General features: G+C 44.1%; 1 protein-coding gene across 2 annotated transcripts in view; it reads left to right on the forward strand.

Annotated features, from left to right (window-relative positions):
* The window catches only part of TRIP4 (thyroid hormone receptor interactor 4), a 55,076-nt gene that overhangs the window by 16,850 nt on the left and 15,252 nt on the right, over positions 1–22,974 (forward strand). The window contains exons 3-8 of one of the 2 annotated variants that reach the window (XM_077264017.1): positions 10,082–10,227; positions 11,725–11,952; positions 12,058–12,136; positions 13,305–13,419; positions 14,017–14,232; positions 16,280–16,397. In XM_077264017.1, the coding sequence (XP_077120132.1) occupies positions 10,082–10,227; positions 11,725–11,952; positions 12,058–12,136; positions 13,305–13,419; positions 14,017–14,232; positions 16,280–16,397 (902 nt within the window). The remainder of the gene's footprint in view (positions 1–10,081; positions 10,228–11,724; positions 11,953–12,057; positions 12,137–13,304; positions 13,420–14,016; positions 14,233–16,279; positions 16,398–22,974) is intronic. The other variant, XM_077264018.1, reaches the window with a different exon arrangement.

A 22,974-nucleotide genomic window follows, 5' to 3' on the forward strand; every position in this document is an offset into this window, starting at 1 on the left:
AGAGTAGTGTGGTGTCACCCACATCGCCCACTCTCGGACCCGCAGGCAGGACTTTATCCCGTCACCTTTATGGGTGATTCCCGGTGGCCAGTCCTTGTCTTTTCCCCACTTAACGTCTCTCCTCGGAGAGGGCTAAGAGGAAGACAGTGGTCACCAGCGGTGGCCTCCCCCCTTCTTGTAAGGGGTTGATGCCGTCTTCTGCACCGTCCAGAGACGGTGCAGGAAGGAGGATCCCAGATTACAGTGACCCTCTCCCACCCGAGGGCTCCTGATGTTTTCCTCTTCGCTGCAGAGGGACCTGGATTCACCGCAGGTATGTCTCCCTCCCAGCACAGCGGCAGGCGTTATCCCGAGGTGCGCTGTCCCTTCATCCCAAGGGGACAGGGCGGCATTAGTGGTAGAGAACAGCCGGTGGCCGCTGCCATGTTTCCCATAGCCCGGCCCAGCACTTGCGTACCTCCCCTCCTCCCTTTGCTGGCCGCACCTTTCCTGCTTCCTTTAGCCAGTCACTGGCATGTGTTTAAATCGCATGCTCTTTTTATCCAATAGGACGTGTCTTCCTCCTCTTCTGTTGAGCTGGCCACGCCCCCCGCAGCGTGCTTTTTTTCCGCGTGCTTTCTTCCTCTCCTGTCACAGAGCTTCGCCTTCCAGCTGCCTTCTCTTTTTCCGCCTCTCCCCTTGATCCGAGAGTCGTAAAAAAGATAAAGGCAAAAGGGTTTCCTGTACTCCTGATAGCTCCGGACTGGTCAAGAAGGGCCTGTATGCGGAGCTGGTGAACTTGCTCATGGACGCTTCCTGGAGGTTTCCAGGCCGTCCAGATCTTCTCTCTCAAGGCCCCTCTTCCACCAGAGTTCAGTCTCTGAATTTAACTGCATGGCCCTTGAGGCCGCAGTCCTGAGGGAGGCTGGTTTTTCCTATAGGGTCATTCTGACCATGATTAGGACCAGAAAACCAGCATCCTTGCGTATCTACTACAGATGCTAAAAGGGCTTCTTCTGGTGGAGTGAGGACTATGGTTTGGTCCCTATGTCCTTTTCTCTTCCTTCCATTCTTGGTTTTCTACAAGCGGGTCTTGACTTGGGTCTATCGCTCTGTCAATTCTTTTCCAACAAAATCTGGCTTCTCGTTCCCAGGTAAAGACCTTTCTTCAAGGAGTTGCCCACCTGGCACCTCCTTATAGTCTTCCGTTAGATCCATGGGATTTTAACCCTGTCTTTGGCACGCTCCAGCGCGCTCCTGTTGAGCCCATTCAAGACATCACGTTTTTTCTTCTTTGTTGCATTACGTCCATCAGGAGAGTTTCCTAGTTAGATGCTTTGTCCTGTCGATCCCCGTTTCTGATTCTACATCAGGACAAGGTACTTCTCAGACTCGTTCCTTCCTACCTAAGGTGGTCTCTTTATTTCACATTAATGAATACATTGTCCTTCGTTCTCCGTGTCTCTCTCCGGTCCATCCCCTGGAGAAGTCCCTCCCACAAGCTGGATCCCGTCAGAGCTATCAGAGTGTACCTTTCAAGGATTGCTCCCTTTCATCATTCTGATGCTCTGTTCGTCATCTCTGAAGGTCTTCGTAATGGGCTCCCAGCTTCTAAGTTCACTATTGCCGTTGGATTCGTTTGGCAATATTGGAGGCATACTGCATTCAGGACAAACAGCCTCCTCCGGGGGTGAAGGCTCACTCCGCTCCGCAGTGGGGGCCTCCTGGGCTGTTCGTCACCAGGCCTTGGCTTTCCAGATTGTAAAACCATGACCTGGGTATCTTTGCACTCCTTTGCGAGTTTTTTACAGGGTTCATACCCATGCCTCATCTAATGCAGGCCTGGTAAGGAAGGTGCTGCAGGTGGCAGTTACGCACCGGCCGACCTGAGTCCGTTTTCCTTGCATCTTTTCTTTGCCCACCCTAGGGACTGCTTTGGGACGTCCCATGGTTACCTGTGTCCCCCAATGAAGCAATAAAGAAAGAGGGATTTTTTTGGTTTTCATTGTAAAACCTTTTTTGGAGCCTTCATTGGGGGACACAGCACCCTCCCTAATTGTTTGTACCATTATTGGGCCTATGCGCCTTCGTTGTTGGGTTGGTACATATGTTGAGTTTTTGGTTGCTTCTCCTACTGCTTTAACACTAACTGAGGTACTTTGTGCCTGTCGGTTGGTGTATACTGCGGAGGAGGAGCTATTTTCCTTTTTTGCATAGTTTAAGCCTCCTAGCGACACCAGCATACACCCATGGTTACCTGTGACCCTCAATGGAGGCTCCAAGAAAACGGTAATTAGTCTTACCTGTAATTGTATTTCCAGGAATCCATCCTGACAGCACCATTGGAGGACGTCCTTCTTACCCTCAGTGGGACAGGAACAACAAGCGGTTAAAAGGACCCTCCCCACTCCACCCACCAGTGATTTTCTAAGTACCACATCTGGATGGATGCAAAGAGAGAGTTTATTAACAGTATATACCAATGTTACATCACATTAGTCAATAGTATAAACTTGCAGTGGGAGGGAACTAGTAGTGCTGTCAGGATGGATTCCTGGAAATACAATTACCGGTAAGACTAATTACCGTTTTCCAGTTCACCATCCTGACAGCACCATTGGAGAAATACCAAAGGATGTTAAACTAGGGTGGGACTACTGCATGCAATACTTTTCTACCAAAAGCTAACTGATCTTATGAGACATCTAATTCATAGTGTCTAGCAAAGGTAGAAAGACTAGTCCAAGTCGCCACCCTACAAATTTGCTCAGCTGAGGCTCCCCCCTTCTCCGCCCATGATGTAGAGATAGCTCGGGTTGATTGGGATCTAAAGGTACCTTCACACTAAACAACTTTACAACGAGAACGACAGCGATCCGTGACGTTGCAGCGTCCTGGATAGCGATCTCGTTGTGTTTGACACGCAGCAGCGATCTGGATCCCGCTGTGATATCGCTGGTCGGAGCTAGAAGTCCAGAACTTTATTTGGTCGTCAGATCAGCGTTTATCGTCGTGTTTGACAGCAAAAGCAACGATGTCAGCAATGTTAAACATGGAGCTAACGACCTGTGAGAACGATAAGTGAGTCACCGCTACGTCACAGGATCGCTCCTGCATCGTTGTGGAGCTGCTGTGTTTGACATCTCTACAGCGACCTAAACAGCGACGCTGCAGCGATTGGCTCGTTGTCTATATCGCTGAGTGTGACGGTACCTTTAGAGTATCCGGGGGATCTTTCCCTTGGTCTGTATATGCTAGGTTTATCATGGTTTTGATCCACCTAGCAATGGTTGATTTTGCTGCCTTGCAACCTCTGTTTGGACACCCGTATTGTATGAACAAGTTAGTGTCCTGTCTCCAACTATCAGTCGCCCCCAGGTATTTTAGAACAGTCTCCCTAACATCAAGGTTATGGTAGACCCCTTCCTTTGAGTTTCTAGGGTGTTGGCAGAATGAGGGAAGGATTATCTCCTGATTTATATTTGTTGAGGACACTACTTTGGGAAGGAATGCTGGGTTAAGTCTTAAGACTATCCTGTCGTCAAAGATCTGAAGATATGGGTCCTGAGAGGAAAGAGCCTGCATCTCCCCCAATCTTTTAGCTGACGTGATGGCAATCAGAAAGGCAGTTTTAAAGGAGAGATTGGCTATGCCCGTATCTTCTGACAACAAGTACGGGGTTTTACACAGGGTATTCAGGACCAGGTTTAGGTCCCAAGGAGGAGTTGATTTTCTCACAAGTGGTCTCATTCTCTGCATGGCCCTGGAAAATCTTGCTATCCAAGGATGGGAGGCTAGTGACGTATCAAAAAAGACACTAAGCGCTGCAATCTGTACTTTTAAAGTACTAGGCCGGAGACCCTTCTCAAAACCAAGTTGTAGGAAGTCAAGAATTCTGGGAATGTCAGGTTTTGAAGTATCCACAGAGAATTCTCCCAGAAAGGAACAATACCGCTTCCAGATTTTGTTATAAATTGCTGAAGTCACCGGCTTTCTGCTTTCCTGGAGTATAGTAATGACTTTTTCTGACAGGCTTCTGGATCTTAGGGTTTGCCGTTCAGGATCCAAGCAGACAGGTGAAGAGTCTGGGTCTTTGTGGAACACCGGCCCCTGTAGTAGAAGGTCCTGCCTGTTCGGTAAAAAGATTGGTCTCTCTGTTGACATTCTGGATAGTAGAGAGAACCAGCTCCTTTTTGGCCAAAAAGGAACCACCAGGATTACGGTTGCGCTCTCGTCTCGTATCTTCCCAAGTGTCTTCGGTATCAGAGGAAGAGGCGGAAATGCGTACAGGAGACCTTCTCCCCAATACTGAGACAAGGCGTCTACTGCAGTGGCTCCGTCTAAAGGATTGAGAGAGAAAAATGTTCTGGTCTTTGTATTTGACCTGGTGGCAAAAAGGTCCACCTGAGGAGTTCCCCATTTTTGGCACAGACTGCTGAATATCTCTGGCTTCAGTTCCCATTCTCCGGGATGTACAGACTTTCTGCTCAAGTAGTCTGCTACTTGATTCTTGGCGCCTTCCAGGTGAACTGCCGAGATGGATTTGACAGATTTCTCCGCCCATCTGAAAATCTGGTCTGCTAGGTGTTGCAGTGGTGGATGTTTCGGACCTCCTTGGTGTCTTAGAAATGCCACTGCTGTGACATTGTCGGACAGTATCCTTACGTGTCTGCCCCTGACCTGTGACTGGGCCTGGTGTAACACCTTCCAGATTGCATATAGCTACCTGAAGTTTGATGACCTTGCGGCAATCTGGGGAGTCCATTCTCCCTGGTAGTTTGTCCTTTCTATATGACCGCTCCATCCGAATTGACTGGCGTCAGTGGTAACGGTAACACAGGGATCGAGGATCCATGGAACTCCTTCTTTTAGGTTCTTCGGTGTGGTCCACCAGGTTAGGGATCTCTTTACTGATGGAGACACAAACATCTTCTTGTCTAGGGAACTCTGTTTCCTGTTCCAAGATTTCAAAATCTCTCTCTGTAATCCCCGCGAGTGGAATTGGCTCCATTTCACACAGGGTATGCATGCCGTCATAAAGCCCAGAATCCTCATTGCTTCTCTTATGGAGGGGGTACTTCTCCTGAATTGATGTATGTGCCTGATTAAGGCCTCCTGTCTGTCTTCTGGTAAAAAAGATGTTCTGACATTGGAGTCTAATATGACCCCCAAAAATTTCATTCTGGGACCAGGCAAGATTTTTTCCAATTCACAATCCACCCCAGATCCTGTAGGATGGAAAGTGTGAAGCTGCAGTCTATTCAGAGAAGTTTCTCTGATCTCGCCATTATCAGAAAGTCGTCCAGATATGGCACTATGGTCACATTCTGGTTTCTTAGATAGGCCACAACTTCTGACATCAGTTTGGTGAATATTCTGGGCGCTGAAGCGAGCCCGAAGGGGAGACATTTGAACTGCAAGTGATACAATATTCCATTGTTCATTAGGGCAAATCTCAGAAATTTTTGGTAGGCTGTGTGTACTGGGACATGGTAGTATGCATTGCTTAGATCTAAGGTGCACATCACCATGTCCTTGTCTATGAGAGGCGTTGTGGACTTTATAGATTCCATCCTGAATCTTTTGTACCGGACCCACCTGTTTAGGGGTTTTAAATTTATGATCGTTCGGGAGTCCCCCGATGGTTTTTTATTGAAAACAAATGGGAGTAATGGCCTTTGCCTCTTTCTGAGATGGGTACTGGGACTATTGCGTCTAACTCTATCAACTCCTGGATGTTTGTCCACATAGAGGAGTCCTGAGGGCGGACAGGGTCGGAATACAACAAATATTTCTGGGGGACTGCTGGAGAACTCTATCTTGTACCCCTGAGCAATTACCTGCAGAATCCAAGGATTTTGGGATACTTTCTGCCAACCCGCTAGAAATTTTTGTAACCGACCACCCACCTTGATGTCATTTATTCGGCTTTCCTGTACCTGCACTTGGGAAGATGGAGTCTCTACCCTTTCCACCCTTGGGATAAGACCACCTCCCAGTCTTCCCTTTCCCCCTGTAGTCTGTCTTCTGACTAGGTCGGGGTCTACGAAAGGGCTGGTACTTTTTTGTATTTTCCTCAGGGAACCCCTTCTTTTTAGCTGAGGCTTTTTCTAGGATGTCATCTAGAATGGGCCCAAATACTTTATTCCCTGAGAATGGGATTCTGCACAATTTATTTTTTGATTGGATATCCCCCAACCAGGTCTTTAGCCAGATGGCTCTTCAGCCCGCGTTGGATAAGGACTCGCTTCTGGCAGCGAAGCGTACAGACTCTGCTGAAGCGTCCGCCATAAAGCCTGTTGCGAGTTTAAGTAATGGAAGAGATTTGAGAATAACATCTCTGGAAGTCTTAGCTTTGAGATGTTCCTCCAAATCATCTATCCATAGATGCATTGACCGGGTTACCGATGTTGCAGCTATATTGGCCCGTATTATTGCTGCAGAGGACTCCCCAAGTTCTCCTGAGCAGTCCATCTGCTTTGCGATCCATAGGATCCTTTAAAGAGGAGGAGTCCTCGAATGGAATTGAGGTCGTCTTCGCCACTTTTGCCAACGGAACATCAATCTTGGAAACTTCATCCCACACTTTAAAGTCCTCTGGATTGTAAGGCAAACGGAGTCTGAAATCTCTGGGCACTACTAGTCTCTTCTCCGCTTCCTGCCATTCTTCCAGAATCATGGAACGGATGTGGTTGTGGACTGGAAAAACCTTTGTGACCTGGGCATGTAATCCGCCAAACATTTCATCCTGGATCGAGGTCTCCTCTGCCGTGTCCTGTAACTGCATGGTGTTACGAACAGCATAAAGAAGCTCATCTGTATCTGCCGCCGAGAAGAGATATCTCTGCCCAATGATCCGTCTCTTTCCTCCTGGTCTGAATCCTCCAAAATCTCTCCTTCGGAAGAGGGACTGGACTCTCTTGGCCTTTTCCGTGATGTTTGCGGTTCCGACTGGCTTGTCTGGGGAAGATTCAAGCTTGAGATGGATACCTGAACCTCTTGACGAATCATTGTCCTCATACTGGCTAATAATGTAGTCTGTTCATCACCCACAATTTTAGCTGTGCCTGACTTGCATAGTGGCTTCCGCCAATTTTCTGGAAATTTAGCAGCACATATCGGCCATTTATTTTTCCCTGATTTTTTTCCTCTCGGATGTGGGGATAGGAGGTTCTGCCTAGGATAGATAGAAATACATCGGGACTGCTTTAGATAGGGAAGTAGGGGGAGGGGTGAGCATTGTGGTATGGCTTAGTATAGCCTACTCACGTGCCCCTGAAGCTGGTCAGTCCCCTCAGGTCTGGCTGTTTCCTCCATAGTGAGGACAATCTACCATATAGCCGAGTGCTGCTTTTGTCAGGATGGCCGGCGGCATACAGACCCCCATAAGATGTTTATATAGGATTTACCTGGTTGATCCTGCCCTCCTTACTGCGTCCCACGCGGTCTGACCGTGCTGGAAGGCCTCTCCTGAGGCCGTCGCTGGCATCCCTCTGTCCGGCGCTCGTCGCGGCCGGAAGTGTTCCTGTCCCACTGAGGGTAAGAAGGACATCCTCCAATAGTGCTGTCAGGATGGTGAACTGGAAAGAGATTTTTTCGGTGAGTACCTAAAATCCCTGTTTTGTGAAAGGAAAAAAAAAAGAGAGAATTTTCAATTTGACAACCTAATGTTATCAAATTCTGTGTGGTACCTGTGGGTTCAAACAACTCACTATATTTTTGGACAAAATCCATGTAGTTTCCAAAATGGGATCACTTTTTATTTTTTATTTTTTGCTCATCAGGGGCTCTCCAAATGTGACAGGACACCTGCAGAACATTCCATCAAAGTCTACGTTCCAAAACATCACTCCTTCCCTTCCGAGCCCTGCGTGTACCCAACCAATACTTTTCCCCGACATGGGATGTCGGCGGACTCATGAGAAATTGCACAACAAATTTGGGTGTCCATTTTCTCCTGCTACCCTTGTGAAAATAAAAAATTGGGGCTTAAATTTTTTTTTTTTTCTTTCCACAGCTCTACTTTTATAAACTTCTGTGAATCACCTTGGGAGTTCAAAGTGCACACCACACATCTAGATAAGTTCCTTGGGGGGGGGGGGGGTCTAGTTTCCAAAATGGGGTAACTTGTGGGGTTTTCCACTGATTAGGCACATCAGGGGCTCTCCAAACGCAACATGGCGTCTGCTCTCGATTCCACCCATTTTTGTGTTCAAAAAGTCAAACAGTGCTACTTCACTTCAGAGCTCTGCTGTGTGCCCAAACGGTGGATTTTCCCCACATGTGTGGTATCTGTGTACTCGGAAAATTGCACAACAAATTTTAGGCTCCATTTTCTTCTCTTACCCTTTGTGAAAATAAAAAATTTGGAGCTAAAGTAATATTTTTGTGAAAAGAAAAAAAAAAGTTTAAATGTTCATTTTTTTTTCCTTCCACATTGCTTTAGTTCCTGTGAAGCATCGGAAGGGTTATTAATAAGCTTATTGGAATGTGGTTTTGTGCACCTTAAGGGGTGCAGTTTTTAGAACGGTGTCACTTTTGGGTATTTTCTGTCATATAGGCCCCTCAGTCACTTCAAATGTGAGGAGGTCCCTAAAATAACGGTTTTGTCAATTTTGTTGGAAAAATGAGAAATTGCTGATCAAATTTTAACCCTTCTAACGTCCTAACAAAAAAAAAAGTTTAAAAAAAATCATGCAGGTGTATAGTAGACATGTGGGAAATGTTACTTATTAACTATTTTGTATGACATAACTTTCTGATTTAAGGGCATAAAAATTAAAAGTTTGAAAATTGTGAAATTTTTAGAACATTTTCGGCTGATTTCCAATATTTTCACAAATGCAAGTCATATCGAACAAATGTTGCAAGTATTATGAAGTACAATATGTCACGAGAAAATAGTCTCAGAATCAGTGGGATCCGTTGAAGTGTTTCAGCATTATTACCGCATAAAGTGACAGTGGTCAGATTTAAAAAAAAAATTGGCCTGGTAATCAAGGTCTTTAAGGGGTTGCGCACACTGTCATGATTCTCCAGTGTTGTCGATGAAAGCGGGTGCTCATGAAGCCGCAAGTATGCGATACTCCTATTTCTGGTCAAAATTCTTACTAGACATAACATCCCTCTTCTGTCTGTTCTTAGTACATAGTTTTTGATCATCTTCTTCGATTATATCTAAGGATGTGAGACCAAGCTTGGCATTATTTGGCACAACACCTTCATTCTGAGAAATACCAGTCTGTTAAAATACTTTTTTTTTTTTTTTTACTTTCGATTAACAGTTTAATTTTTCAATATCCACTATTTTAGTACTCTCGATTGATTCTTCCTGTGTGAATATTGCTAGTGTTTCTCATGCTCATGTGACCCTTACTCTTTTTGTAATAAAACTAATTAACTTGAAGGGGTTGTACCAAGTTAATTGTCCCCTATTGGTAGAATAGGGAATGACTTATTGATTGCTGGGACCCCCACTGATCCTGAAAATGGTTCTTTGAAAAGTCCTGTCTGAATGGTGTGTGTGGAGGGTATACTTGAGCATCATTGATCCTTTTATTCTGTATGGGACTTACTGACATTACCAAGAGCTGTACTTGGCTATTTGTGTCAGTCCCATAGAGGATGAATTTAGGTTTAAATGATAACTTACAGTGGGAAAAACAAGTATTTGACACCGTGCCAATTTTGCAGGTTTTCCTGCTTACAAAGAATGGAGAGGTCTTCAATTTTTATCATTGGTACACTTCAACTGTGAGAAACAGAATCTAAAAATAAGAACCTTAAAATCACATTGTATGATTTTTACAAAATCCACAGTGTGTGTGTATGTGTGTGTGTGTATATATATATATATATATATATATATATATATATATATATATATATATATATTTATTATATACCCTTATTTTTCCCCACCGTAAATTTTCGTCAAAATAGTGGCAATAAAAATGCATTTTGTTGTGCAAAAAAACAAACCTTCATACCACTATAAAATAAAAAAAAGTATAGCTCCTGATGGGCAACAGTAGGAATTGCTTGTGCTATAGGGTGGAAAATGTGGTATTAACAGAATAAAACAAATGTTTTCACATGTCAGATACACCAGGCTTGCAAGGGTTGTCGTTTATAGACCAAACAAAAAAAGGCAGACGTAAAGGAAGGAACAAACTGGAGCCTCTCCCGACATCCGCTGTGACTACATCGGCTGCTGAAGAGGTTAAGACCCCAATGGACTTGGCTAAGGTCAGTGAAAATTTACAAGACCATATATATATATTTACCTGAAGCATGTATATTAGAATCCCTTCTAGAGACCCCACACTAACCTCATATTTTAATATGCCAGAATAGTGCAGGGAGCACCTTAAATTCCAGCAGGTAGCAAGCATTGCTTTTATAATGGGTGGGCAAAAGGGGGTGATTTGAATGTTTGTGCTTTTTAGTTTTTTTTTTTTTAATATTGAAAGAGTTTGTATCGGGTGCTCGGGTATGCACAGAGTATCACGGATCCCCGCATGTCTTTTTGGGGTGTCTAACAACCACAAAACATGCGGGACAGGGACTAGAGCATGTCACTCAAGCACCCGTGATATATGGTGCATAACCAAGCACCCGATGCAAACTGGAGTAGAGAGCACTTGTGCTCAACACTAATGATGACATATTCAATATGGCAACCTAATGTTATCAAATTCTGTGGGTTCAAAATGCTCACTATACCTCTGGATAAAATCCTTGGGGGGGGGGGGTAGTTCCCAAAATGGGGTCAATTGTGGGGGGTTTCCACTCTTTAGGCACAGCAGAGGTTCTCCAAACGCGAGATGGCGTCAGCTCTCGATTCCAGCCATTTTTGTGTTTAAAAAGTCAAATGGCGTTCCTTCCCTTCTAACAAAGCAAACTGTTTCCAAAATTGTGCTGATATAAAGTAGACACCTGGGAAATGTTATTTCTGAACTCTTTTGTATGACATAACTCTCTGATTTAACAGCACAAAAATTAAAAGTTTGAATATTTTCTAAATTTTTGCCAAATTTCCATTTTTTTTCATTAACGCAAGTCATATAGAAGAAAATTTATCACTATCATTAAGTACTATATGTCACGAAAAAAACAGTCTTAGAATCAGTGGGATCCATTGAAGTGTTCCAGAGTTATTAATACATAAAGTGACACTGGTCAGAATTGTAAAAATTGACTTGGTCACTAAGGTCCACTATGTGGTGGTTGGAATGTTCTGACTATATACTGAAGATTGCAACTGCATTGAAGCAGATGCATAACATAGTTTGAGTGGCAACTGAGACGTTAGGATATTTTCTTCCAGTGTGAAAAGATTCAAAATTTCTGCAAGGCGTTTCAATCAAATTAAGGCACTTCCTACTGCCACAACTGTAGGAGCAAACTAATAAGTTTGAGGATCTATCCCCACCTAAAACAGGCGTACAAGTAGGTTTTAATCTACCAAATGAGTTTTTTAGGGTCATATTCTGATGATAAATGATGTTTGGTTTATCGGGTAGACTATATTATACAGAATAGGGTAATCTTTAATAATCGGCCAATATTTGGTAATTTTATTACAAATTTTAGTAATTTTTTTAGTAATAGATTGTTTATAGGTGGTGATGAAGTTCCACTTATCTTTAGTTATATTCATCTGGTTGTAAAGTCACATATTTCCATTAATCAGTGTGCTATGGTAAAGGTCTTCCTAATGTAATGTATCATGTTCCCCCACAGCAGGCCCAGGCCCAGGAAGTGGCGGCTTTGTCATCCTCAAAGAAAAAACAGAAGTTTGTTAGCCTGTACACTAAAGAAGGACAGGATCGCTTGGCTGTGCTGATCCCGGGCCGTTACCCATGTGAATGTCTGGCCCAAAAGCATAAGCTTATTAACAACTGCATTACTTGTGGACGTATTGTGTGCGAACAAGAGGGATCGGGACCATGTTTGTTTTGCGGCAACCTAGTAAGACTCTTCACTTTTTCTAAAATGTGAAGAAAAAAAAAAAAGTTTGAACACGAAATGCTCAGCATTTATTTATGTTCTTGTTTTAATATTGGATGCTCTTAGGTGTGTACAAAAGAAGAAGCTGATATTCTAGTAAGAGACTCCAATAAAAGTCAGAAATTACGAAAGAAGCTCTTGGGCGGTAAGCTAGATCTTAATATTTTAATTCTTGAAGGGGGGAAAAAAATTCTAAAGGCTTTGGGTTTTTGTTCCATTTCAGGTTGGTCTACAAGAACAAGAGACAAACCATCATGATTTTATTTACCAAAATATACAGTTGTCCTTTCTATTACCGCATGATATGGACATTTCTACAATACTAGGCTAAAATTACATGACTCCTCAGTTATATGTGATTCTTATTACATTTGTGTTCACAATGCAGTGTGTATCTTTTTGTGGAAAGCCTACATAAGATCTTGTAAATATTGCACAATCGCCCATTGTGTTAAAGTGGTTATCTGGGACTTTTTTTAAACATTTTTTTTTTTTTTAATTATGGGCCTAAGCACTAACAGACCGGGAGTTGCTACCTGCTTGCTTGTTGTGTCCGCGCCAATGGCCACCAGTACAGAGCGGTCACGGACTGATCCAGCTGGCAAGTCGGTGGCTTATGCTGATGTCCTATGTCGACAGAGCAGCGGCTTCTTTTCTGCTGTGCTCTCTTAACAGTTCATGAATGCCGACGTTATGATTGACAGCCGCTTCCCCTCTGCCTAACTGCAGAGTATGAGGCCGGCAGGAGCAGCCTGGAGAAGCAAGTGCTGCTCTGGTGATGTGGAGCAGCTGAATCGCTTGCAGGAGCCAGTTGTTTAGTTTTTAGATCCTTTTTTAGAAAGAAAAAAAAATGTCCTTAATAAACTCTTAAAGGCACTCATACTTCATAGATCACAGTTCTCTGAACTTGCCGGTTTTGGCAGGGTGGGCTAACCATCTGATGTGTTTGGGGGCCTTCCCCCTATGGCCGAGAAAAGAATGGGACTGTTGGAAGTCCAATGGTCAATCCTTATATTTTGAAGAGAGATAATCCGCTACCATTAGTGTCTGGTTTCTTCTCTCTCCACATTGAAAACGCATGAATACTCTGCTGCACTGAGCGTTTTAGTGTATGGGGAGGCAGCCAAACGTTCATTCAGCAGACCGCTGTCCTGAGTGTATACCCATCTGTGGAGTTTCTGCAATAATTGAAGGTTGTTGGTAACATTTTCCCCATCGGGAACAATAAAAGACTTGTGACTAAGTTGCCATGTAACGCCTGGAATGGTTTTTTTTTAATGTTTTGTGGGTGATCATAAATGATCTTGTTACAGGTGCTGAAACAGGTTTGAAAATGGATCTTCTACCACATCAAGAAATGCGACTAAATGAAGGTTTAGAAAGAGCAAAGCAGCATCGTGACAAGCTCCTGGAATATGATAAGACGAGGTATCACTCAGTTATACTGCAATATTTATTGGGGGCAGGGACTGACGTGAATGCTAAGCACTGTGGAATTAGTGTCCATGATACCTGTATAAGTAACTGGAAACAGATGTGAAATAGAGAAGAAGCTGACGGCATTCTCCACGTAATAAAATCTTCTTTATTAATGGCCCATAGAAATGTCAGTAGATTCTAAACGGACGTCGCCTGCTATGTGTCTTGCCACAATACTCTGCTTGCCTGAGCATACAAGCTTTTAATGGATTAATTAAAAAGATTTGTTTACATGGGCAGTCTTCTTCATTTATTCTGCATTGAGTCTTTGAAATGACTGCATATGGCAGAGTAAGTCCGATTATCACGGTAGCTATATGCAGGTAATGGCTACCAATGTAACACCACACCTAAAAGTGAGAACCGTACCAAGTGGACGTCTTCTGCTCTCATTTTCAGTAATGGATATCTTCGGTTATCCAGTTTTTAATCTAGTACATATTCTCAGATTAGGATTTGTTGTGTTTTTGTTCTTGACACACAAACTTACGTTTTATACCTTTCTGACCTCGTCTTGTCTTCTCTTCTCTTGCTGTGGATATACAGTGTGCGACGCACTCATGTAATTGACGATGAGTCTGATTACTTCTCCACTGATTCCAACCAATGGTTGTCTCAGGCTGAACGCGAGACTCTTCGCAAGAAGGAACAGGAATTGCAAGAGCTGCGTCACGCTTCTCGACTTTCCCGCAAGGTGACTATAGATTTTGCAGGACGTAAGGTTCTAGAAGAAGGCGGAGATCTGGATGAGTATCACAAGAGGTAAGGAAGAGCCATATGTTAATCTCACTCATCAGTGGATGTAACACCTAGAGTTTAAACCAAAAAAACAATTTGATATTTAACCTTTTCCTGACATTGGAAGTACTGATACTTCTGAGGACTGAGTGTTCATCATTGCCGGCAGACACTGAGTGTTTTATTCAGCCATCATCTGCTTCTAAGAGCAATAGGTGGAGTTGAGCTCAACCAACTATAGGTAACATTTTCAGTCTCTGACAGCGATCTCTAATGCGAGCGGACCAGTGAGCTCATTGTTCCACATGCCCATCAACCGCCTCTGCAAAGTGATCGCAGGCTCCCAATGGGTTTCTATGCCAACTGAATATCTGTTGAAGGCCCCTGTGTCTGCCATCACGGTGATCCTATGAAGACCTGACATTGAGAAGAGACGATGATTTTCACTATATACCTATATACTTCAATATCCTGTTTTGTTATGTTTTTTTTTAACAGCGAAAAAGAGTAGCGCAATGACCACCAAATGATAAAATAAATAACTTTTATTAAACCGTCATACATAATTAAACAATTCATGATGCAACAACAAATAAAGGGGAAGGAGGAGACAGGCAGGTAACCAAAAAGGCAGACTGTGGGTAAAAAAAAATAGAAGTTGGGCAAGCAGAGAGGAAAAAATAATCACAATAAGGTGCACAAAGATGGCGCTAACAGGTGGATGCTGGAATAAATTATCCGGTATACCTACAATTCATCCAAAGGTAAAGTGCTAAGAGAGAGATACTGCTTACCCATCGTAGGTCCGAACTTTTAAACATCCTTCCCACGACCCCTGACGCATGTTTCGCGTCTTCACTTTATCAAAGGAGGTATCCTGGTATTGCAGTACCGTATATAGTAGTGTAAGTGATCAGAACATCACAGGTTCAACTTCTCTAAGCGTACTAAAAACAAAGTTGAAGAAAATGATGTTTTTAAAGCTATAGAATAGAATAAATATAAACTCAAATCCTCCTTCAATCCTCTTTTCACCCATTAGCAATAAAGAAATTATAACATTTATAAAAAAAATAAGTGTATCGCTTGGTCTGTGAAAGATCAAAATATAAAATTAATTAATCCGATTGGTAAGCGCCAGAATTGTGTGTTTATTTTTGTTTTGTTTTTGATGCTGCAAAAACAAATGCAATAAAAAGCGATAAAACCATCATAGCTACCCCTAGATGGTATCAATAAAAATATCAGCTTGCCACTTAAAAAAGGAGATCCTCGTATGGCTATGTGATAAAAGTTATGGCTCTTGGAGAAAGGGTTAATATTAGAGATGAGCAGATCGCTTTGTGCAACCACTGTCCAGGTCACTGCTCTCTGGCCATGGACAGGAGAAGGGTAAATTTCCTTATCTTCCAGGATCTCTGGCTGTGGACAGGAGAAGGGTGAATTTCCTCATCTTCCAGGATCTCTGGCTGTGGAGAGGAGAAGGGTGAATTTCCTGATCTTCCAGGATCTCTGGCTGTGGACAGGAGATGGGTGAATTTCCTGATCTTCCAGGATCTCTGCCTGTGGACAGGAGAAGGGTGAATTTTCTGATCTTCCAGGATCTCTGGCTGTGGACAGGAGAAGGGTGAATTTTCTGATCTTCCAGGATCTCTGACTGTGGACAGGAGATGGGTGAATTTCCTGATCTTCCAGGATCTCTGGCTGTGGACAGGAGAAGGGTGAATTTCCTGACCTTCCAGGATCTCTGGCTTGTCTTATGATTGGCTGTGCTGGTGCATTGTCATGGGCGTGCCATACGGCGCACAGATGTCACACCAGGCCGGCAAATCAACCACTGCACTGAGGAACCTGGAAGGTCAGTAAATTTGCACAAGTCCTGTCCACAGCCAGAGATCCTGGACCGCGAACTGGGGTTGTGCAAAGCGATCAGCTCATAGCTAGATAATGTGGTTTAGGCATTTAACAGCACTGCAGCTCATGCATTTTTTTATACATCTTTGTTAATGTGATTTATAATATTTAGTCTATAAAGGATTGTCGCATTCAAAATGTTTCCCTGTCCTGACAGGTTTGATGAGGTTGTCCATGCAGTCAACTCGGGCACAAAAGCAAAGCCAGCGGGAAGCTCGGAGAATACACGTGATTCCCTGCTTTTGAATCCAGCTGTGATGTTTCCCCCACCAGTGGTAAGGAAACTGGAGCAGAAATGCTTGTAAAAATACAATGGGATAGTTGGAATTTGTAATGTGTTTCTAATACATGAACGCTTTGTCACAAGTTTATTTAGTATTTGTACCATGGATTTTATGTCTGTGCAGCAGTGAAACTAATGAATATTCACCCCCACCTTGCACTCTTGAGTGGTACATATTATCCTGAGGCATTTCATGCATCTCCTTCATATTTTTATTCATCCTTTGCCTAAAACTATTTTGGTCCTTTAAATACAGTGAAACTCGAGGCCCGGAGCAGGGATATTATTTTACCAGTATAATTGGTTAGAACATTTCCTGTTAGAGCCAATTTTTGGTTTTGCACATTTGTTTTTTTTTCTCCCCTTCTTCTAAGATAGTTGGGGGTTTTTTTCCCAGGCAACATAGGACTTGTTTTGTGAGGAACAAATTGAAGTTTTGAATTCCAATGTTCCCACTATCACACCCTGTACTAAATTCCATTAGCCGAGATTGACAGCAAGATTAAGCGGCAGCCATCAGAGCAAGCTCATATTACTTGCGTTAAAAGGCAGGTGACAGCTGCATAATGCTTCTGGCACACCAAGTATTGTGCAGGCCGCTCCATACACGATTACGTCTTCTGCCGCATATGCAAAGCGGATATTGGGAAGGGATTTTTAACCCCTTCCCGACCTGCGACACAGCGTATGCGTCATGAAAGTCGGTGCCAATCCGACCTGTGGCACATATGCTGTGTCACAGAATGATCGCGTTCCTGCAGGTCAGGTGAAAGGGTTAACTCCAATTTCACCCGACCTACAGGAACAGGGGGAGTGGTACTTCAGCCCAGGGAGGGTGGCTTCACCCCCCTGTGGCTACGATCGCTCCGATTGGCTGTTACACTTTCAACAGCCAATCAGAGCAATCTGTAATATTTCACCTATTAAAATTGGTGAAATATTACAATTTTACAGTATTACAATCCAGCCATGGCCGATGCTGCAATAGCGGCGATCTGCAGCTGCCGTCAGTGTTCCCTACCCCTCCGTCCTGTCCTAACTGTCCTAAGCGCCTTCCTCTCCCCTCCGACCCTCCCCTGTCCTCCCCTCTACCCCCCCGCTGTCCGATCGCTCCCCCCCATACTTACCTGGTCCCGGTGTCCCTCCCGGTGTCCTCGGTCTTCTCGCATGGGCACCGCCATCTTGAAAAATGGCGGGCGCATGCGCAGTGTGCCCGTCGAATTGGCCGGCAGATTCGTTCTCTGTACATTTTGATCGCTGTGATAGGTTCTATCACAGCGATCAAAATAAAAAAAATAGTAAATAAATACCCCCCTTTATCACCCCCATAGGTAGGAACAATAATAAAATACAGAAAATATATTTATTTTTGTTTTTCCGTTAGGATTAGGGTTAGATCTAGGGTTAGGGGGTAGGGGTAGGGTTAGGGTTGCACTTAGGGTTAGGGTTGCCCTTAGGGCTCGGGTTGCCCTTAGGGCTCGGGTTGCCCTTAGGGCTCGGGTTGCCCTTAGGGCTCGGGTTGCCCTTAGGGCTCGGGTTGCCCTTAGGGCTCGGGTTGCACTTAGGGCTCGGGTTAGAATTAGGGTTAGAATTAGGCTATGTGCACACGGTGCGGATTTGGCTGCGGATCCGCAGCAGATTGGTCGCTACGGATTCGTAGCAGTTTTTCATCACGTTTACAGTACCACGTAAACCTATAGAAAACCAAATCTGCTGTGCCCATGGTGCGGAAAATACAGCGCGGAAACGCTGCGTTGTATTTTCCCGCAGCATGTCAATTCTTTGTGCGGATTCCGCAGCGTTTTACACCTGCTCCATAATAGGAATCCACACAAAAAACACTGGAAATCCGCTGTAAATCCGCAGGTAAAGCACAGTGCGTTTTACCTGCAGATTTTTCAAAAACGGTGCGGAAAAATCCGCACACAAATCCGCAACGTGGGCACATAGCCTTAGGGTTGGAATTAGGGTTAAGACTAGGGTTAGGGGTGTGTTGGGGTTAGGGTTGGGATTAGGGATAGGGGTGTGTTGGAGTTAGAATTGAGGGGTTTCCACTGTTTAGGCACATCAGGGGGTCTCCAAACGCGACATGACGCCACCATTGATTCCAGCCAATCTTTCGTTGAAAAAGTCAAATGGTGCTCTCTCCCTTCCGAGCCCCGACGTGTGCCCAAACAGTGGTTTACCCCCACATATGGGGTACCAGCGTACTCAGAAGAAACTGGACAACAACTTTTAGGGTCCAATTTCTCCTGTTACCCTTGGGAAAATAAACAACTGCGGGCTAAAAAATTATTTTTGAGGAAACAAAAATGATTTTTTATTTTCACGGCTCTGCGTTATAAACTTCCGTGAAGCACTTGGGGGTTCAAAGTGCTCACCACACATCTAGATAAGTTCCTTTGGGGTCTAGTTTCCAAAATGGGGTCACTTGTGGGGGGTTTCTACTGTTTAGGCACATCAGGGGCTCTGCAAACTCAACGTGACGCCCGCAGAGCATTCCATCAAAGTCTGCATTTCAAAACGTCACTACTTCACTTCCATGCCCCGGCATGTGCCCAAACAGTGGTTTACCCCCACATATGGGGTATCAACGTACTCAGGAGTAACTGGACAACAACGCTTGGGGTCAAATTTCTCCTGTTACCCTTGGGAAAATTAAGAAAATTCTGGGCTAAAAAATTATTTTGGAGGAAAGAAAACGTATTTATTTTTCACGGCTCTGCGTTATAAACTTCTGTGAAGCACTTGGGGGTTCAAAGTGCTCACCACACATCTAGATTAGTTCCTTGGGAGGTCTAGTTTCCAAAATGGGGTCACTTGTGGGGGAGCTCCAATGTTTAGGCACACAGGTGCTCTCCAAACGTGACATGCTGTCCGCTAATGATTGGAGCTACCGTATATACTCGAGTATAAGCCGAGATTTTCAGCCCAAATTTTTGGGCTGAAAGTGCCCCTCTCGGCTTATACTCGAGTCATGATCGGTGGTGGGGTCGGCGGGTGAGGGGGAGAGGGCGCTGAGGCATACTCGCCTAGTCCCGGCGATCCTGTCGCTCCCCCTGCCCGTCCCACTGTCTTCGGTGCCACAGCCTTTTCCCCTGAGCGGTCACGTGGGACCGCTCATTAGAGAAATGAATAGGCTGCTCCACCTCCCATAGGGGCGGAGCCGCATAATTCATTTCTCTAATCAGCGGTGCCGGTGACCGCTGATAGAGGAAGAGGCTGCGGCACCGAAGACCAGCTGTCCGGGGGAAGGAGCGGGACGCCGGGAGCAGGTAAGTATTACATATTCACCTGTCCGCGTTCCACACGCCGGGCGTCGCGCCATCTTCTCTCCGCACTGACTGTGCAGGTCAGAGGGCGCGATGACGCATATAGTGTGCGCGCCGCCCTCTGCCTGATCAGTCAGTGCAGAGAGACGCCGGGACGGGACGTGAGGAGCTGCAAGCAAGAGAGGTGAGTATGTGTTTTATTATTTTATTGCAGCAGCAGCACAGCTATGGGGCAATAATGGACGGTGCAGAGCATTATATGGCACAGCTATGGGGCAATGGTGCAGAGCACTATATGGCACAGCTATGGGGCAATGGTGCAGAGCACTATATGGCACAGCTATGGGGCAACGGTGCAGAGCACTATATGGCACAGCTATGGGGCAACGGTGCAGAGCACTATATATATGGCACAGCTATGGGGCAACGGTGCAGAGCATTGTATATATGGCACAGCTTTATGTGGAGTATCTATGGGGCAACGGTGCAGAGCATTGTATATATGGCACAGCTTTATGTGGAGCATCTATGGGGCCATAATGAACGGTGCAGAGCATTATATGTGGCACAGCTTTATGTGGAGCATCTATGGGGCCATAATGAACGGTATGGAGTATCTATTTTTAATTTTGAAATTCACCGGTACCTGCTGCATTTTCCACCCTAGGCTTATACTCGAGTCAATAAGTTTTCCCAGTTTTTTGTGGCAAAATTAGGGGGGTCGGCTTATACTCGGGTCGGCTTATACTCGAGTATATACGGTAATTTTCCATTCAAAAAGCCAAATGCCGTGCGCCTAAACAGTGGTTTACCCCCACATATGGGGTATCAGCGTACTCAGGACAAACTGGACAACAACATTTGGGGTCCAATTTCTCCTGTTACCCTTGGGAAAATAAAAAATTCCGGGCTAAAAAATCATTTGAGGAAAGAAAAATTATTTTTTATTTTCACGGCTCTGCGTTATAAACTTCTGTGAAGCACCTGGGGGTTTAAAGTGCTCACTATGCATCTAGATAAGTTCCTTGGGGGGGTCTAGTTTCCAAAATGGGGTCACTTGTGGGGGAGCTCCAATGTTTAGGCACACAGGGGCTCTCCAAACACGACTGTCAGGACTCTGAACATTTTTTACCTTTTGTGCATTACTGCCCTTTTCCAAGATGGCGTCTTTGGTCTCATGTGCACTGTGTCTCCTGCTATAAAACTCCACCCCAGCCTTCAGTCTGTGCTAGAGTATTCTGCCTTGCATCCAGCTCCTGACCTCTGATTACTCCCTGGCTATACACCTGCTCCTGTGAACCTGTGTGGTGATCCTGCTACTCTGCTCTGAGTTCCTGCTGCATACACAAGTTTCCAGTAATCCTCCTTCATCTGCTGTTCGTGTTTACTTCCATCTGCATTTGCTGGTCATGTAAGCTCTTGCTGCTTTGCAATAACCTGAGACTATTAACCAGGCCTCCCTGGTTGAGCTAAGATATGATTTGAACTGCCTAATAAACATATCTATCTGTGCCTGGACTAAGACAAGGATTTATTTGTGTCAAGTATCCTCAAGAATAACTGTGCTTCATAGACTTTCTGCTTGATTGCATTTTCCTCTGAAGTTTCCTATATACTGCTAAGTTGCGTTTAATATTTACACCAAGTGTTGTGGACTTGAGTTTCTCTCTGCACCTGTTTGAATCACCGTGTGATAATATAGACTTTACCACTTATAAAACTGTGTCCTGTAGTTGTCTTGTTTCACGCAGAGAGTCTCCTTAGTTATCCCCTATAATTATTACAGCGACATGGTGTCCGCTAACGATTGGAGCTAATTTTCCACTCAAAAAGTCAAATGGCGCGCCTTCCCTTCCGAGCCTTGCCGTGCGCCCAAACAGTGGTTTACCCCCACATGTGAGGTATCGGTGTACTCAGGAGAAATTGCCCAACAAATTTTAGGATCCATTTTATCCTGTTGCCCATAGGAAAATGAAAAAATTGAGGCTAAAAGAATTTTTTCTGAAAAAAAAGTACTTTTTCATTTTTACGGATCAATTTGTGAAGCACCTGGGGGTTCAAAGTGCTCACTATGCATCTAGATAGACTCCTTGGGGAGTCTAGTTTCCAAAATGGGGTCATTTGTGGGGGAGCTCCAATGTTTAGGCACACAGGGGCTCTCCAAACGCGACATGGTGTCCGCTAAAGATTGGAGCCAATTTTTCATTCAAAAAGTCAAATGGCGCGCCTTCCCTTCCGAGCCCTGCCGTGCGCCCAAACAGTGGTTTACCCCCACATATGAGGTATCAACGTACTCAGCACAAATTGGACAACAACTTTCGTGGTCCAGTTTCTCCTTTTACCCTTGGGAAAATAAAAAAATTGTTGCTAAAAGATCATATTTGTGACTAAAAAGAAGCACCTGAAGGGTTAATAAACTTCTTGAATGTGGTTTTGAGCACCTTGAGGGGTGCAGTTTTTAGATTGGTGTCACTTTTGGGTATTTTCAGCCATATAGAAACCTCAAGCTCACTTCAAATGTGAGGTGGTCCCTAAAAAAAATGGTTTTGTAAATTTTGTTGTAAAAATGAGAAATCGCTGGTCAAATTTTAACCCTTATAACTTCCTAGCAAAAAAAAATTTTGTTTCCAAAATTGTGCTGATGTAAAGTAGACATGTGGGAAATGTTATTTATTAACTATTTTGTGTTACATAACTCTCTGGTTTAACAGAATAAAAACTCAAAATGTGAAAATTGTGAAATTTTCAAAATTTTCGCCAAATTTCTGTTTTTTTCACAAATAAACGCAGAAATTATCGACCTAAATTTACCACTAACATGAAGCCCAATATGTCAAATATGAAAAAACAATCTCAGAATCGCTAGGATCCGTTGAAGCGTTCCTGAGTTATTACCTCCATAAAGGGACACTGGTCAGAATTGCAAAAAAACGGCCAGGTCATTAAGGTCAAAATAGGCTGGGTCATGAAGGGGTTAATTTAAAAAAAAAAAAAAAAAAGATATGCTTGAAATGGCAAAATCTACATTTTACTAATAAATATCAATCACATGTGATAATGTACCATATTATTTTCGGACTGTGAAATACGCACTTTTCTCCAAAATTTTGGAGGTAAATGGGAGGGTGCGTCTTATAGTCCCGATGTACTTGCAGATGGGGAGGTGGGGCGAGCGATGGACGAGCTGGTCACAGGTAGAGTTGAGCGAATATTTTCGGGTTCATATTCAGCAAGCTATAGTGCTTACTGAATAAGCTGCAAAGGGAACCCGGCTTCCTGGATCACGCCGGCTGATCA

The sequence above is a fragment of the Ranitomeya variabilis genome, chromosome 5 (genome assembly GCF_051348905.1).
Source record: "Ranitomeya variabilis isolate aRanVar5 chromosome 5, aRanVar5.hap1, whole genome shotgun sequence".
Lineage (NCBI taxonomy): Eukaryota > Metazoa > Chordata > Amphibia > Anura > Dendrobatidae > Ranitomeya > Ranitomeya variabilis.